The following is a 16,905-nucleotide window of genomic DNA, read 5'->3' as shown; positions in this document are numbered from 1 at the left end:
AACTACCCAGGCTCATACCTAACCCCCCGACCCCTCCAGGGGACTCCCTGTGTACTCCCTGCCCAGCACCCACACACATATAGAAACTCCTCATTCCCTGTGTGCCGCTACCTGGAAAGTCAGTGAAAAAACCTTCTGGTCTATAGGAAGTAGAAAGGCATTTAACCAGCTTCACAATGGTCCCTTTTAGGAGGGGGTGACAAATAAAAGAATAAACAAATATACAGGTTGTGGGTTGACAGTCTTGCAGCCGTTGATGAACTAAAACTCTCAGCAGGTAATTAAGGCAGATACATAATCTCTCCCTCCTTAGATGGTGACTCCCACACTGTCCCTAATTGAGAAATCCTGTTGCTGCATGCCTGGCAGCAAAGGGGTTAATGCAGAAATAAATTGCCATTCCCTGGGGGGTATAATATCGTCTATATACTGTACATCTTCCCTTTAGCCGAGTCCCCATGGGAACATCAGGGGATTTTGTTCCTTAAAGGGTTAAGCGTTTGTAGTGGGAATATGTTTTGGGAATACATCCCAGCAAATCATTCCTGCCTCCCTCTCTCCGTAAAGGCAAGAGCAGCAGCTGGGAGGTGGGATGGGGGGCTGTATTTCTGCAAAGGGTGGGCGGGGGGGAGGCTTCTCTGTTAGACACAGGTCCATCCATCTGACCTGCCAGAGACGTCAAAATGAAATGAAGAGTTTCAAGGAAAGGACAGCAGTGTGGCTCTGTATAAGGGATCCGCTCTGGGAAGCCCCGTGCCCAGGAATGAGAGGAGCCGAGGATGAGAGAGCAGGAGCCTGTCCTGGTGCTTCTCTTCTACACTGACAACCAGGAGGACAGGGAGGCACCTCTTGCATTTTGGAGCTCCGTTCTCATCCCTCCGTCAACTGGCAAGATAAAAAGATGCCACGGGGGCACCTACATTTCCATGGCAACACCAACGCTTTGCTGGCCCGGAGCAGGCTCCTCTGGGATCTCCTTTTTAAACTACTGATGTTGATAAATGTCTCTGTCTCCTGCCCGTCAAAGTGTCTCTGCGACGCAGACATCGGTCTTGTGCAATGTGACTTCTTATCTCTCCAGGGGATCCTGGAGGACATCCCTCAGTGGGTCCGAAACCTGTCACTCGTAGGCAGTGATGTAAATGTTCTCCGTCCAGAGACTTTCCACAGGGACGGGACCCGACTGAGCAATTTAACCGCACTTCTTTTAATAAACAGCAGCATCCAAGCCATAGAAGCCCTGGCATTCAAGGAACTTCCACGCCTCACCACCTTAGACTTGAGCTTTAATCGCTTGACCGCCATAGCCGATGATGCATTTGATGGAGCCAGTCAACTGGAAGTCTTAAAACTTAATCAAGCTTTCCAAACTCCAGCCGTGAAACCTTTGCTTAACTCTCACTGGACAAAACCCTTGAGAAACCTTAACCGACTTGAACTGACCGGCAATGCTTTGCAGTCTCTACCCAACTTGGTCTTTCACCTGGAGACCTTGGAGACAGTGAACATTGGAAATAATGCCATAAAGAGGTTTGACGAGGAAACAATCTTGCATTTATCCTTTAAAAAGAAACTTGGGCTTTATTTTAGCCCCAACCCTTTTGTGTGTGATTGTCGAATGACTAAGATGTTTCTGTGGCTCAGGAATTCCTCCCAAGCGTTGGACGCTCAAAGCCTCAAATGTTATGCCCCATCGAGCCTAAATGGTACGGACATCATGACTTTGAAACTGGAGGACTTTAAGTGCATAAATGAAGACCTAGAAACAGCATCATATGTCTTCTTTGGTATAGTGTTGGCTCTCATTGGGGTCATCTTCCTCATGGTCTTGTACCTCAACAGAAAGGGCATAAAGAGGTGGCTCAACAACATCAGGGAAGCCTGTAGAGACCAGATGGAAGGCTACCACTACCGATATGAACAAGACTCAGATCCCAGAAGGTCCAATGCTTCCACCGGCATTTAGAACGTGTATTCCAGGACACCAAACTCACTTCATATTGGATTGATTTATTACATTGTTCCCCTTGAGGGTATTGGGATTTGGGGGGAGGTAGGACAACCAGTTTTTAGGAGGATTTTGTTTTTAATGAGATATTTCTTGCTGTGGGGAACTTTTTCCCTCTCCTCCCTTCGATGGTCTGCTGGTGAGTAACGTTTGCCATGGAATGCATCCAATTCTCATAGTTTAAGGTTTTGCCCAATAAAAACAGGTCTCCTTGCTTCTCCAGTAGAAGGGATGTGGGGCAACATTATAGCACAGCACTGACCCACTGTAGAAGCTAAAGGATCTCTATGTATTGTCATTATTAAAGCTAATACGTCATCTCCTTTTACTATGTGATCCATTGTAGCCACAGATCAATGGCAATGGCACCATGACTGGTATCTAACCACATCTTACTGGGCATTATGTAAATATCCTTTATTCACCACCACAGAATAAGCTTTCACGGGGTTCTTACTTACATTACAGGGCCAACTTTATTAATTAGAGAGAATTAATTCATATTCATTATATTATCGCTATTATCTGACTCCAAATAATCACAGATCCAGCTAATTATAAAGCATAGGAGGCTCCATCTATAGTTCATTTGCTTAATATCACTATATAGACCATAGCAATGTACTTCTAGACTGTGCAATGACTATTCTAGAGGATATAGATAATGACCCCACATTTATTTACCCCCCACACACACAATTAAACAATAGATACAAACGCCGCAACTTTTTTTATTGGGTTTCCAGGCGGCGCATATTCCAAAGCACAAGTATTCACACAAATATCAGACTATTCAGCATTCCACTTTGTTAACGTTATTTTTAAAGCCGGCATAAAAATGGAACCATAGCCATACCGGGTGCAAGTTGAGGGACTGGGGGGCCACAATCTATCATTGGGGGGGCCTATTCTAAGCATCTTTTACTCCACATGTTTTTGAGACAAGAGCAGCCAACCTCACGCATGTGACCAGTGATTAATGAGCATTAAACTGAATGAATTACTTGCACTTTAGGAAATAAACATGTTGTTAGGCTGGAAATATAAATGCATTTGTTTCCAACAATGGAGCTGATTCTAAGTAACAACTAATAATAATAATAATAAAATTGTAGATTTAATGAAAAATGCCAATGTTTCCTTCTTTTTATAGGGCTGCTATAGGGTATCCTGCTTAACTGTCTTATGGGATCTCTCTGTACAGACTATGAGCAAACTTAGGGACAGTTCCTGCTGAATTGTGCTTAGTACAGGGGAATACCTATGCTGCCATAGTTTTATGGGATCTCTCTGTACAGACTATGAGCAAACTTAGGGACTGTTCCTGGTGAATTGTGCTTAGTACAGGGAATACATATACTGTATGTGTCCAGCATTAGGTTAACAGCAGATCTAGTGGGGGCTAAACTTTGAAAATAACAATAATGGCTTCTGTAGGTTGGGTCATGTTATTGGGGTAACAGTCTCCCTGCTATAGTTCTAGGGGTAACCAGGGCACAAATACAAACTCACCCCAAATCTCCCCTAACTGACCTTCAGACTGGGCCCCCTTAGCGCATAACAAGGTTACAGATATATAGAAACATTGGGGTAACAGTCACCCTGCTATAGTTCCAGGGGTGCCCAAGGTACAAATAAACACTCACCCCAAATCTCCCCCTAACTGACCTTCAGGCTGGGCCCCCTTAGCTCATAACAAGGTTACAGATATATAGAAACATTGGGGTGTCACCCTGCTATAGTTCCAGGGGTACCCAGGGTACAAATAAGCACTCACCCCAAATCTCCCCCTAACTGACCTTCAGACTGGGCCCCCTTAGCTCATAACAAGGTTACAGATATATAGAAACATTGGTGATGTGTGATCATCTAAGATGATGTATAAGATGGTGGCACCTCATGTTGGTTATTGTTAATAAAGAGGTTCTTGTCTGGCATGTTGAAACTGCACCCCAACAAACTACAGATGTTGCATTTACTAAACACATGTCCAGGTGTAGCCTGATGTAGCAAATAGGTGGCACTTATATAATGGGTTATTTAGCTCTAGAAAGTATAAGTATGCAATGAAATATGATCAATGTGGTGCCCATAATAAAAAGCAGTAGATATTGGGTAATATGTGGGTAATGCTCACACAAAATCATGGCACTTATAATAAATGGCCAGTAGATGTATGAGAGCTGCATGGTTAGACAGCACAGTTGGTGGGATTAGGCTACATTTAGTGGATAACATTTAGGGTGCAAGATATTTTACTTATTGCCCCCAATGTATTACATAAATTGCCCAGAGGTCACTTTACACTGTGGCCTAAACAACCATATAAATGATCATTATTTTGTTTATTGGTTTGTGTTACACCTACTGACTCACTGCATTCAACATTTTCATCATCTTCATCATCATCATCATCATCATCATCATCATCATCATCATCACACATTATCTGCCCATAACTCATGATCTCAGGGTCTGATGGCAAGTTCTGGATATCTTTAGCTCTTGATGGACATGGCTGATCCCCTTTATATACTAATTATTCTAAAAATTGTTCTAGTTTTAAATGTATCATTTATTCTTCTCAACCAAACCCAATGTTTTAGGTTCAGTTGTCCTGGTGTCTACTGGGGACAGTGGTTGACTGGTGAAGACATCTGAAGTCTGTGTAGGTTGAAGAATAACCTTCTCATCTCCTTTAGTTTTTACCCTCAATGATTTGGCAGATTGTCTACTTGTTAGGGAGAGTTTGGAGACTGAAGGGATAAAGCAACATTCTCACGTTCGAATACAATGAATATGATACAGACGGTTTGCTCCAAGTTTTAAGTATTTATTAGCATCTAATTTCCCTGGTTTGTAGAATCAAAAGATCTGTGCTCATCGTTGACTTGAATTGATTTTCTTTGGGTGGTTTCTGGGGTGTTGATGTACATTAAAATGAAAAATGTCTTAATAACATCAGTTATGTGTAGTGAATTCTATTCTCTGAAAAAAACGACGAAACTGCTAAAAAAAATTCACAAAACTGTGATAAAACAATAGTTGACAAAAAAAATGTTTACGGGCTACATTTTTTAAGTGTGCAACTTTTTTTCTCACTTCAAAAGCATTAAAGTCAAAGGGCGCTTTTTTCTTGCGTCACTTTTTTGTCTCTGCGACTTCATGTCCTGATGGAAGAAAGTCAATGGACATTTTTTCTTTTGGTGACTTTGGCACCTGCACAAACTCATTCTTTACAATAAGAGTAAAAAAAAGAAAGAAGAAGAATACTCTAATGGCCCCGTAACCATCATTCTACCCTTGCAAATAATTCACTCCACCATATAAAATTTCATTCCTAACCCAACAAGTGTTTTTTTTTAGTTGTAATATTGGTGTGTAGGTGCATCTCAGGTAATTTTGCCTGGTCATGTGATTTCAGAAAGAGCCAGCACTTTAGGATGGAACTGCTTTCTGGCAGGCTGTTGTTTCTCCTACTCAATGTAACTGAATGTGTCTCAGTGGGACCTGGATTTTACTATTGAGTGTTGTTCTTAGATCTACCAGGCAGCTGTTATCTTGTGTTAGTGAGCTGTTATCTGGTTACCTTCCCATTGTTCTTTTGTTAGACTGCTGGGGGGAAAAGGGAGGGGGTTGATATCACTCCAACTTGCAGTACAGCAGTAAAGAGTGATTGAAGTTTATCAGAGCACAAGTCACAAGACTGGGGGCAGTTGGGAAACTGACAAAAGTTCTAGCCCCATGTCAGATTTCAAAATTAAATATAAAAAACTAGACTAGAAAATCCTGTTGGACAAGCTCTGCATAATCATATTGATGTGGTCTTCTCCTGGAGGAGCTCTATAACTCTGGAGAATAATCCATCTTTGGCTTAGGGGCTGTAATAAAATTTCCTGTGCGGCGGGGACGCCCGCTGCGTGGTTCTTAGGCGCCAGCGCCATATTTGATTCTTAGGGCGCGCGGTGCGCCTGCGCGCCTCTTAAAGGTACAGGTGCGTGGCGTGATTGCAAATCCCCCATGTATATATTGGGCTAGGAGTGCTGGGCACAAAATAGAGTGTGGTTTGGGCTGTAACTGGCCAAAAATCTCCTGAAAATAACCCAGAGGAGGTTGAGGTCATAACAATAATCATGGGAGAAGTCAAGGACCACCCTCTGTGTTTTTCTAATAAAAATCCCAGATACCAGTCAGAGGTACATCTGTAAATGTATATATATATATGTATGTATGGAGATATGTGTTCCATTTAAGATTGCCTAAGACTAAGTGTAAGGTAAGCATGAAACGAAGGTTTTTTTGTTGATTTTTAATATGATGTAATAAAACTTTCTTATAAAAAGCATGGATATTGGGAACGTTTTTGAATTTGTAGTCTTACCTCTGTTTGGTCACTAGAGGTCTCAATCGTGCCATGACATTTACGATATATTTACGGAGTTCTGTGATCCAGCCTTTTTTTCATGGATTAATACAAGTCAGAGGTAGACATGGCATTATCTTTACTTGTCATTTACTTATATGATTTCCCTAAATCTGTCATTACAACCAGTGGCGTAACTAGATCTTACTGGGCCCCACAGCAAATAATTTTTTTGCCTCAAAAAATGTCCAGAGTAGTGATGGGCGAATTTATTCGCCAGGCGCGAATTCGCGGCAAATTTGCGCGATTCGCGTCCAGCGAATAAATTCGCGAAACGCCCGCGAAAATTCGCCGAAAAAATTCGCCGGCGTCAAAATTTTTTTTTCGAAAAACGGACGCCAGCGTCAAAAACGGGCGCCGGCGTCGAAAAAACGGGCGCCGGCGTCAAAAACGAGCCGTTTCGTGAATTTTTCGCCGTTTCGCGAATTTCGCGCGAATTTCGCGCGAAATTCGCGAATTTTTCGGCGAAGCGAAACGGCGCAAATTCGCCCATCACTAGTCCAGAGGTTGAGCTGTTTTACCGATGTTTATTGAAATTGTGTATGAATTAGTGCCTCATGGGGCCCCTATACCTCCTGGGCCCCCTGCAGCCGCAGGGTCTGCTTCCTCTGTAGTTACAGCTCTGATTACAACATAACCATCATCATGATGTCATAATTATACCTGTTTATAGAACAGCTTCTTATTTCATACCAAAAACCTGTAGAAGTCAATGTTCTTGCTGGATTTTCTACTATAGTTATTGGACCTGTTATTCAGAATCGTCGGGGGCTGGAATTTTCCAGATAAGGGGTCTTTCTGTAACTTGGATCTCCATAAAAATTCCCAATTCTGTTTGCACATTAGATACACTTCTCTTATCCAGCCTTAGAAATATTCCCATGCGCAGGACAAATATGTCCACGTGTGACTATAATGTGCTGCACAAAGATTATAAATGAGCCCCACTATCTGCCAGTAATTGTAACTTCATGTTAAGATGGAAAGCTCAGGCCGGCACTTATAATTATTTAATTAAAATAGAGTCTATGGGAGACGACCTTCCCATAATTCAGAATTTCATGGATAATGGTTTTCCAGATATTGGATCCCATACCTAGATTTATATTTTGGGCTCGGTGCAGTTGTAGCCAAATAAAACCCACAGGGGATCTCCTAGAACCTATATGGAAGCAATTGGGGAAGTTTGGGAGATCAATTGTCAAAGTTAAAAAAACTTCAAATCGAAGTACGATCATAAGATTCGAAGTATGATCGTACGATTCGAAGTAGGCTGAATTCAGCCCACTCCGACCCCAAAAAACTTCGACCTCCATTCGGTTGGTCTTTTTGAATTCAAAGTTTGAAGTTTTTTTTTACTTCAAAATTCGACCTTTGATAAATATGCCCCTAAATATTCGGATTTTATAGTAAAAAAAAAACCTAAAATTTTTCAAGCATTTGGCATTGGGACTTTAAAAAATGACCCCCTTAGTGTTTAACTCGGGGTCTATCTAGGCCAAAAGCACAGATATAGATGCAAAGCAAAAAATATCTCTTTATAACAAACAACTTGTATTAAACATTATGAAAAGGGAAAACAGGTTTTGGTTACTAATCTGTACTACCTCTGGGTGGCAGAAGAAGAGGAGGGCCCCGTGGTGCTGAGAAGAAACCCAGGCCGGGGTGTAAGTTTATTGTATATTATATATATATTAATATACCTTAACCCTGTTACTAGGGTTCTGGTTCTTTTGAGCAAGCAGACAATGAATCCACACCAATAAGGATATATTAAAGTGATCAGGGCAGGATTTACATACCGGGAGCCCCTAGGCCAACTGCCGTTCATTGCCCCTGTCCCCAACCCTTAATGGGGATTGGTGCACGGTAAATATAACTTCAAAACCACCACCATTGTCCCCGTGTCCTGACTCAACGACTACTGTCCTGTGGAACTCACCGCCATCATCATGAAGTGTTTTGAGAAGCCTGTCAAGAAACACATGAAAACCCTGCTGCCACCAGCACTGGATCCTCTACAGTTCACATACCATCAAAATCGCTCAACAGACGATGCAATAGCCACCACCCTCCATCTGGCCCTCTCTCATCTGGACAAAAAAGACACCTACGTTCAAATTCTGTTCAAAGACTTCAGTTCAGCATTCAACACTATCATTCCTCAACATCTGAAAAGCTGAGCCTGCTTGGACTGAACATCTCCCTCTGCAGTTGGGTTCTGGACTTCCTAACCGACAGACCTCAGTCAGTCAGGATTGGAAACATCATCTCCAGAACCACCACACTGAGCACCGGAGCCCCTCAAGTCTGTGTGCTTAGTCCTCTACTGTTCACTCTGCTGACGCATCACTGTGCAGCCAGGCACCGCACAAATCACAGCATAAAGTTCGCTGATGACACAACCGTGGTGGGTCTCATCAGCAATAATGACGAGTCACCATACAGACAGGAGGTGCAGTGGTTAACAGACTGGTGCAGAGCCAACAACCTGTCACTCAATGTAGACAAAACAAAGGAGATGGTTGTTGACTTTAGGAGTGACCACCTGCCACTGTACATAGATGGCTCTAATGTGGAGATCGTCAAAAGCAGAAAATTCCTTGGTGTCCACCTGGCAGAGAACCTCACCTGGTCCCACAACACTAGCTACTTAGCCAAGAAAGTCCAACAGCGCCTCTACTTCCAGTGCAAGCTGAGGAAATCCCATCTCCCACCATCCATACTCACAACCTTCTACAGCGGGACTATCAAGAGCATCCTGAGCAGCTGTATCACTGTCTGGGCTGGAACTGCACCGTCATGGAGCAAAGACCCTACAGAGGATAGTGAAGACAGCAGAGAAGATCATAGGTGTCTCTCTACCTTTCATCACAGACATTTACACCACTCGCTGCATCCGTAAAGCCACCAGCATTGTGTCTGATCCAACACACCCCTCACACTCACTGCTCACACTCCTGCCATCTGGAAAAAGGTACCGAAGCATTAGGACCCTCACTACCAGACTGTGTAACAGTTTCTTCCCCCAAGCCATAAGGCTCCTGAATACTCAGGGACTGGACAGATCTCTCTCACACTCACACTCCATCTGACCTTATTGTATAAATAAATAGCCATTGGTAACAATTGTTCTCTATGAGCACATCTGCACTTTATCATGTTCTTTATTCTTACTACTATCATATCACAATGATACACCCATCACGTCTGACGTTTAGCATTATTTACTTAACATATTACATCTACTGAGTGTGTCTTGTCCTGTCCCTGCACTGTGTTGTCCTGTCTTGCACGAGTTGCACATTTTTGCACTTGCACTTTTTGTCTGTTGTACATCTATGTTGTGTGTAGCACCAGGGTCCTAGAGAAACTATGTTTCGTTTCTCTGTGTACTGTACAAACGTAAATGGATGAAATGACAATAAACTCACTCTTGACTCCTGACAAAATCAACCTCTATACAAACTCTTCTGAACAGGGGAGGTACCACAATCCTTCCAAAGATGGAGCAGAACCCAGAGATTTCACCCACATGGAGACGCCAGTTTATTGCCGACCTGTAAGTGTTTAGACTTAGATGAAAACATTGATAGAAGCCCTAATACAACAAGATTTTACTTGTTGTATTACTAAAACTCACCCCCCCCCCAAAATGCACAAATTTATTCCCTAATTTTTTTTAATTCCCTAACATTTTTTATTTATTTTTCTGTTTTGATTACAAAATTTGAAAAAGGATTATTAGTTGAAAGTAATTAAAAACCCCCGTAAGCAATGACCAAGAACAATAATCTCTAAATATCTTGAGAATAATAGGAATGAAGGCTGGGAATTCTCTCCTAAAAAAATCTGAAAAGAAAACAAATCTGGAATATAGGTGTTTCGTGAGAGAAACCTGATGTAAGGGCACCTGGTGGTCCAGTGGTGTGGTGGGGATGCCCAGAGCAGCCGCCGCACTCATGTGCTTTTACTTCAGCGCCAACATGTGACATCGAATTCAAATATTTAAAAGGGCCCTTTGCATAAAATTCATTGTCCAATGTAAAGTCTATTTCAATAGTTCCAGTGTCACGGTCGGCACCCTAAACCAGAACTAGTGCCAAGCTCCATGGTCTCGGCTCAGCTTCACCAGTAGTGTGACCGCCTTTGGCTTCGGGAGGAGCCCTCAGCATACTCAGATGCCACCTGGACTTTTCGAGAGGAGCAAGGCGAGGAGTTCTGGCAAGCAAAGGGGCATGACTGTTGTTAAAGTCAGTTAGGCCTGAAGGTCGTTGTACAATAACGTAAGACAGATTCGTGGTCAGACTGGCCGGGTTGAGGCAGGCAGATAGCTAGAGTCATCAGGCAGGCAAGGGTCAAAACCGGGTAATCAATCAGATGGGACGAGGCAGAATCGGAGTCAAATAACAGGCAGAGGTCAAACCAGAATGTCGAACAGAAGGGTTAAGCAGAATCAAGGTCGGTTTCAGGCAAGGGTCAGGTTCCAGAGATCAGAGTAGTCAAACAGCCAGGCAGGGGTCAAAGCAGATAATCAGGATCAGATTCAAACAGAATAGTAACAGCTAACAGCACCAGGAACAAAACCTATCACGGGCAATGACATAGAAGAAAATCTCTCTTTAAATCCTATTTGAATTTCACGCCAGCACGCATGCGCCTATAAAAACTGGAAGTGCACGCGCGACGCACATTAGGAAGCCGGCAGTGAAGGAGAAGGACGTTGCGGCGGGCGTCCCCGCTTTGTACTGCGATATTGGTGTGTTTGACTCGGCCTGTGACCTCGACTACTCTCTCAGCTCATAAATCTGTACTGCTTCTCCTGATTGGTATCGACCCGACCTGTCCCTTGACCACTCTCCTTGTTCTCTGTTCCAGTTACAATGTTCGGTTCCCTTGCCTGTCCTGAACTCTCTCGCTGGTCCTCTCACATTGAGACCTGGTGGCACCCGGGTATTGGAGGGCTTCCCCCGAAGTAAAAGGTAGTTGTTATAGTCGGAAGAGTGAGCCGCGAGGGGGACCTTGGAGCTATTTCTGGGTTAGGGACTCTGCTTGTAAAACCTGAGAATTGTCTCCCAAGCAAGTCTATAAAGAAACAGCAGCTGAAACTTTTGGTACAGACTTTGCCTGGAGACAATTCAATTATTTCTTTGTAAGATAATTGCACCCAAAAGCCAGTTGTATCCATTGTCAGGGAGTGAGCATTTTATAATATCTATATATTTTTGAAGATCATTGACATTATAACTGTAATTATTTTTCGTGGCCTTTCTTTGCAGAAGGTTAATTTCCTCACCAGCATCTGTGTTCTTCCACCCATCCATATCTCCATGCTGAATCTGATTCTATCTCCCACTTAAAAACTTGCCATTCTTCTCTATGGTAAGTCAAAAAACTTAATTGGAAGAAAATTCACCAATGAGGTGACGCCTAAGGTTAAATGACCCCTGTGGATTTGAATAGAAAAAACGAGATGCTTTGTTTTGTGCAAAAAGAAAAAAAAGGATGAATTTGAGCTTCAAACTCAGATTTCCAACACATATCAATCAAAAAAAGTCTTGAAAATTCAATTGAGAAAAATCAGCAGCTAAAAATGTTTACAGCTCTACAGAAGCCTATGTGTTCTATTATTCTATTCTTATAAGTTTTTATAAACATTAAAATTTACAAAAATAATGAGATATTAATTTTTTCCAATTCAAGGTTTTTTTCCCATAAATATGGTAACAGTTGAGAAAAAATGCAAATGATAAGAAAATGTGCATTGTTCCATTGATTTATACTAATTTGACTCCAAAAATAATATACTTACACCTCTAGTTGACTTATATAGAAGCTGATTATTTTGGTTGGAAAACCTTGTTTTTGCGATTTGATAAATCTCGTAAAAACTCAAATTCAAAATAAAAATTGCAGATAGTGTTCTAGAATTGCAGAGAAAATGCAATCTTTAATTTTAATAATAACCTCTAAATGCACAATCTACCATAGTCGCTGCAGGGTTCTAGATGTCTGCAAACATTTTACAAGAAATATATTATTGAAACTTTGTGCAAAAATATTTCCAATTTCTTTGGTTCTAAGACAATATATAATGGGGTTGGCTAAATGGGGAACAAATGTGTAGAGACAAAGGAGAAAGACGTTGATATCAGCATCAAGGATCAAAGGGATCTGACTTGTACTATATACAAACACCCTGGGGATATAATACAAGACAATGACCATTAAATGAGTAGTACAGGTGTAAAAGTAAAAGGAGTTTTCATTGTTGGTTGATGAGTGTATAACCCTGATTATGAGAATATATGAGAGTATAATAAAGGTCAAAGGCAGGAGGAGCACACACATAGCACTAATAAAGGCAATTCGTCTTGCCAATGTAACATCTACACATGCCAATACTGTGACAGCTGTGCTCACACAGAAACAGTTCCTGACACGATTAGGCCCACAGTAAGGGAGTTGTCCAGCTATGGCTGCAGGAATGGACCCAATTAAGGCAGCAAAGAGCCATAAAAAGTAGCAGAGCAGAGACACCAGCCTATTGCTGATGATGGAGTGATACCTGAGAGGTTTGCAGATAGCAACATAACGATCAATAGCCATCAGCATAATGATGAAGGAGTCAAGGCTTCCAAGGGAATGGACACAGAAGAGCTGGAAGAAGCACCAGTAGAATGTTATAGAATCTGCTCCAGACCAATATTTGGCAATAATTTTCGGTAATGTTATTGTGTCAAAGAGCAGGTCGGAGAGAGCGAGGTTTCTCATTATAATGTACATCGGCTGGTGGAGTTGCTCTTTCAGAAGGATCAATAGGAGAACAGAGCTGTTGGCCAACAGTGTAACACAGTAGACAAGAAACATTGTAATGGAGACTGGAATGTGGAATTTCTGCTGGAGACCTGGGAATCCAATGAGGATGAACTCAGAGACGGCAGATTGATTAGACATGGCGATAGGGAGGATCTTCTGCACAGAGCTCTGATATGGGATATGGGAATCTACAAAAGAAAGTTGACGTTTGTTATGAACTGGGTCAACCTGCAAAGAGATTCCAAGAACAGTAATTATAATGAATGCAAATAAAGATACTTAAAGACCTTGTTATTGGTTAGAGCCAGGTGTGTATTTGTAGTTTGTGTTGCCAAGACCTAGCCAATATAACATCGTAGCCAATTGACAAATAAATGATCAAGTCTTTCAAAGAAAGGAAAATAATGTCAAATTGTCTTTGCTCAAGGCAGCACCAGGTTGGCACTTTTCAATATGACTCCAATAATACAAAAGTGCCATCAAAATGTTGTCGAAGTGAGTCAAAGTGTTGACTTGTATCTGCCTTTATCTTTATTGTACTTCCAGTGGACCTCTGTTGATCCAGAAAATTGGATAATGTTTTTCAATTTCATAGGTCTATAGAGCCATCTGGATAAAATCTTGTAACGTGATCGAAGCAGTTTGTAACAAACATAATAATGTGTGAATTTGGAAAGATTACATTTCATTTTATAATATAAAAAGTGTTTGGAACATCTATTGCTACTGTTCAGAGAATATATATTTTCAGTTGTCTCAGCATCTTAACTATATACTGTAAGTTCTACCAAACCATGAAATACATACATTGGTACAATTTTGTATATTTCTGTCTACAGCTTCAAACAGCTTTAAATACTTTTTTAGATGAATACAAACTAAAACTGACAACGTAGTAACAATGGAGACTCAAGAACAAAACAATAATTGTCCTACAATGATGATTTTAAACCTTCTATGAATCTGTGACTTAGTTTGAAAGCTTAAATAAGCATCTATATATCTGACTGTCTGTCTATCTATATATTTATATCTGTATTCATATTTTTGAAACTAACACTAAACACTTGCAGTTAGAGATATCAGCTGCATCTGGTGAAATATACAATGTTCTGCTCTGATCCATGCAGGTTAATGGCACATTCCTATCTCTGCTGAGTTTATATAGAGAAGTGGAATCTCATGTGCAAAAATTAATTGCTGACCTTGAAAAATATGCTCATTAATTGGATGAGTACAGAATTCTAGTCTTGTTTTCAAAGTGCTTCAGGGCCTATTTAATAGAAGAAAATATACAGCTATCCTCTATGGATTTACTTAGCAGACAAAATGCATTTGACGCCTTGTTTATCTGCTTATCTTACCAGCACCTTATATAATACCCCAGAACAAATGTCAGGATAAATACAGTGCCAATTCCATATATAATACCCCAGAACACACAGCAGATAAATACAGGGCCAATTCCATATATAATACCCCAGAACACACAGCAGATAAATACAGGACCAATTCCATGTATAATACCCCAGAACACACAGCAGATAAATACAGTGCCAATTCCATGTATAATACCCCAGAACACACAGTAGATAAATACAGGGCCAATTCCATGTATAATACCCCAGAACCCACAGCAGATAAATACAGTGCCAATTCCATGTATAATACCCCAGAACACACAACAGATAAATACAGTGCCAATTCCATGTATAATACCCCAGAACACACAGCAGATAAATACAGGGCCAATTCCATGTATAATACCCCAGAACACACATCAGGATAAATACAGTGCCAATTCCATGTATAATACCCCAGAACACACAGTAGATAAATGCAGGGCCAATTCCATGTATAATACCCCAGAACACACAGCAGATAAATACAGGGCCAATTCCATGTATAATACCCCAGAACCCACAGCAGATAAATACAGTGCCAATTCCATGTATAATACCCCAGAACACACAGCAGATAAATACAGGGCCAATTCCATGTATAATACCCCAGAACACACATCAGGATAAATACAGTGCCAATTCCATGTATAATACCCCAGAACACACAGTAGATAAATGCAGGGCCAATTCCATGTATAATACCCCAGAACCCACAGCAGATAAATACAGTGCCAATTCCATGTATAATACCCCAGAACACACAGCAGATAAATACAGGGCCAATTCCATATATAATACCCCAGAACACACAGCAGATAAATACAGGGCCAATTCCATGTATAATACCCAGAACACACAGCAGATAAATACAGGGCCAATTCCATGTATAATACCCCAGAACACACAGCAGATAAATACAGGGCCAATTCCATGTATAATACCCCAGAACACACAGCAGATAAATACAGGGTCAATTCCATGTATAATACCCAGAACACACAGCAGATAAATACAGGGCCAATTCCATGTATAATACCCCAGAACACACAGCAGGATAAATACAGGGCCAATTCCATGTATAATACCCCAGAACACACAGCAGATAAATACAGTGCCAATTCCATGTATAATACCCAGAACACACAGCAGATAAATACAGTGCCAATTCCATGTATAATACCCAGAACACACAGCAGATAAATACAGTGCCAATTCCATGTATAATACCCCAGAACACACAGCAGATAAATACAGGGCCAATTCCATGTATAATACCCCAGAACACACAGCAGATAAATACAGTGCCAATTCCATGTATAATACCCCAGAACACACAGCAGGATAAATACAGGGCCAATTCCATGTATAATACCCCAGAACACACAGCAGATAAATACAGTGCCAATTCCATGTATAATACCCCAGAACACACAGCAGATAAATACAGGGCCAATTCCATGTATAATACCCAGAACACACAACAGATAAATACAGGGCCAATTCCATGTATAATACCCAGAACACACAACAGATAAATACAGGGCCAATTCCATGTATAATACCCCAGAACACACAGCAGGATAAATACAGGGCCAATTCCATGTATAATACCCCAGAACACACAGCAGATAAATACTGTGCCAATTCCATGTATAATACCCCAGAACACACAGCAGATAAATACAGGGCCAATTCCATGTATAATACCCCAGAACACACAGCAGATAAATACAGTGCCAATTCCATGTATAATACCCCAGAACACACAGCAGATAAATACTGTGCCAATTCCATGTATAATACCCCAGAACACACAGCAGGATAAATACAGTGCCAATTCCATGTATAATACCCCAGAACACACAGCAGATAAATACAGTGCCAATTCCATGTATAATACCCCAGAACACACAGCAGATAAATACAGTGCCAATTCCATGTATAATACCCCAGAACACACAGCAGATAAATACAGAGCCAATTCCATGTATAATACCCCAGAACACACAGCAGATAAATACAGTGCCAATTCCATGTATAATACCCCAGAACCCACAGCAGATAAATACAGTGCCAATTCCATGTATAATACCCCAGAACACACAGCAGATAAATACAGTGCCAATTCCATGTATAATACCCCAGAACACACAGCAGGATAAATACAGTGCCAATTCCATGTATAATACCCCAGAACACACAGCAGATAAATACAGTGCCAATTCCATATATAATACCCCAGAACACACAGC

The 16,905-nt window shown here is 41.2% G+C and overlaps 2 protein-coding genes across 2 annotated transcripts; one reads left to right on the top strand and one right to left on the bottom strand.

The window, feature by feature from the left end:
• Window positions 1-779: 779 nt before the first annotated feature.
• On the top strand, window positions 780-3,218 carry LOC108710069 (trophoblast glycoprotein-like). The gene has a single exon (XM_018250463.2). The coding sequence runs from the start codon at window positions 902-904 to the stop codon at window positions 1,964-1,966; it is 1,065 nt and encodes a 354-aa protein (XP_018105952.1). The 5' UTR covers window positions 780-901; the 3' UTR covers window positions 1,967-3,218.
• A 9,195-nt stretch (window positions 3,219-12,413) lies between these two features.
• Window positions 12,414-13,397, bottom strand: LOC108709043 (olfactory receptor 2M3). The gene has a single exon (XM_018248670.2). The coding sequence runs from the start codon at window positions 13,386-13,388 to the stop codon at window positions 12,414-12,416; it is 975 nt and encodes a 324-aa protein (XP_018104159.1). The 5' UTR covers window positions 13,389-13,397.
• Window positions 13,398-16,905: the final 3,508 nt, after the last annotated feature.

The sequence above is a fragment of the Xenopus laevis genome, chromosome 2S (assembly GCF_017654675.1).
Source record: "Xenopus laevis strain J_2021 chromosome 2S, Xenopus_laevis_v10.1, whole genome shotgun sequence".
Lineage (NCBI taxonomy): Eukaryota > Metazoa > Chordata > Amphibia > Anura > Pipidae > Xenopus > Xenopus laevis.
The sequence above is the reverse complement of the archived record's forward strand: the minus strand, read 5'-3'. Positions and strand labels throughout refer to the sequence as shown.

Excerpts from the sequence above, each read along its gene's own strand:
- LOC108709043 (XM_018248670.2), bottom strand. The coding sequence starts at position 13,388 with ATGTCTAATCAATCTGCCGTCTCTGAGTTCATCCTCATTGGATTCCCA.
- LOC108710069 (XM_018250463.2), top strand. The coding sequence starts at position 902 with ATGCCACGGGGGCACCTACATTTCCATGGCAACACCAACGCTTTGCTG.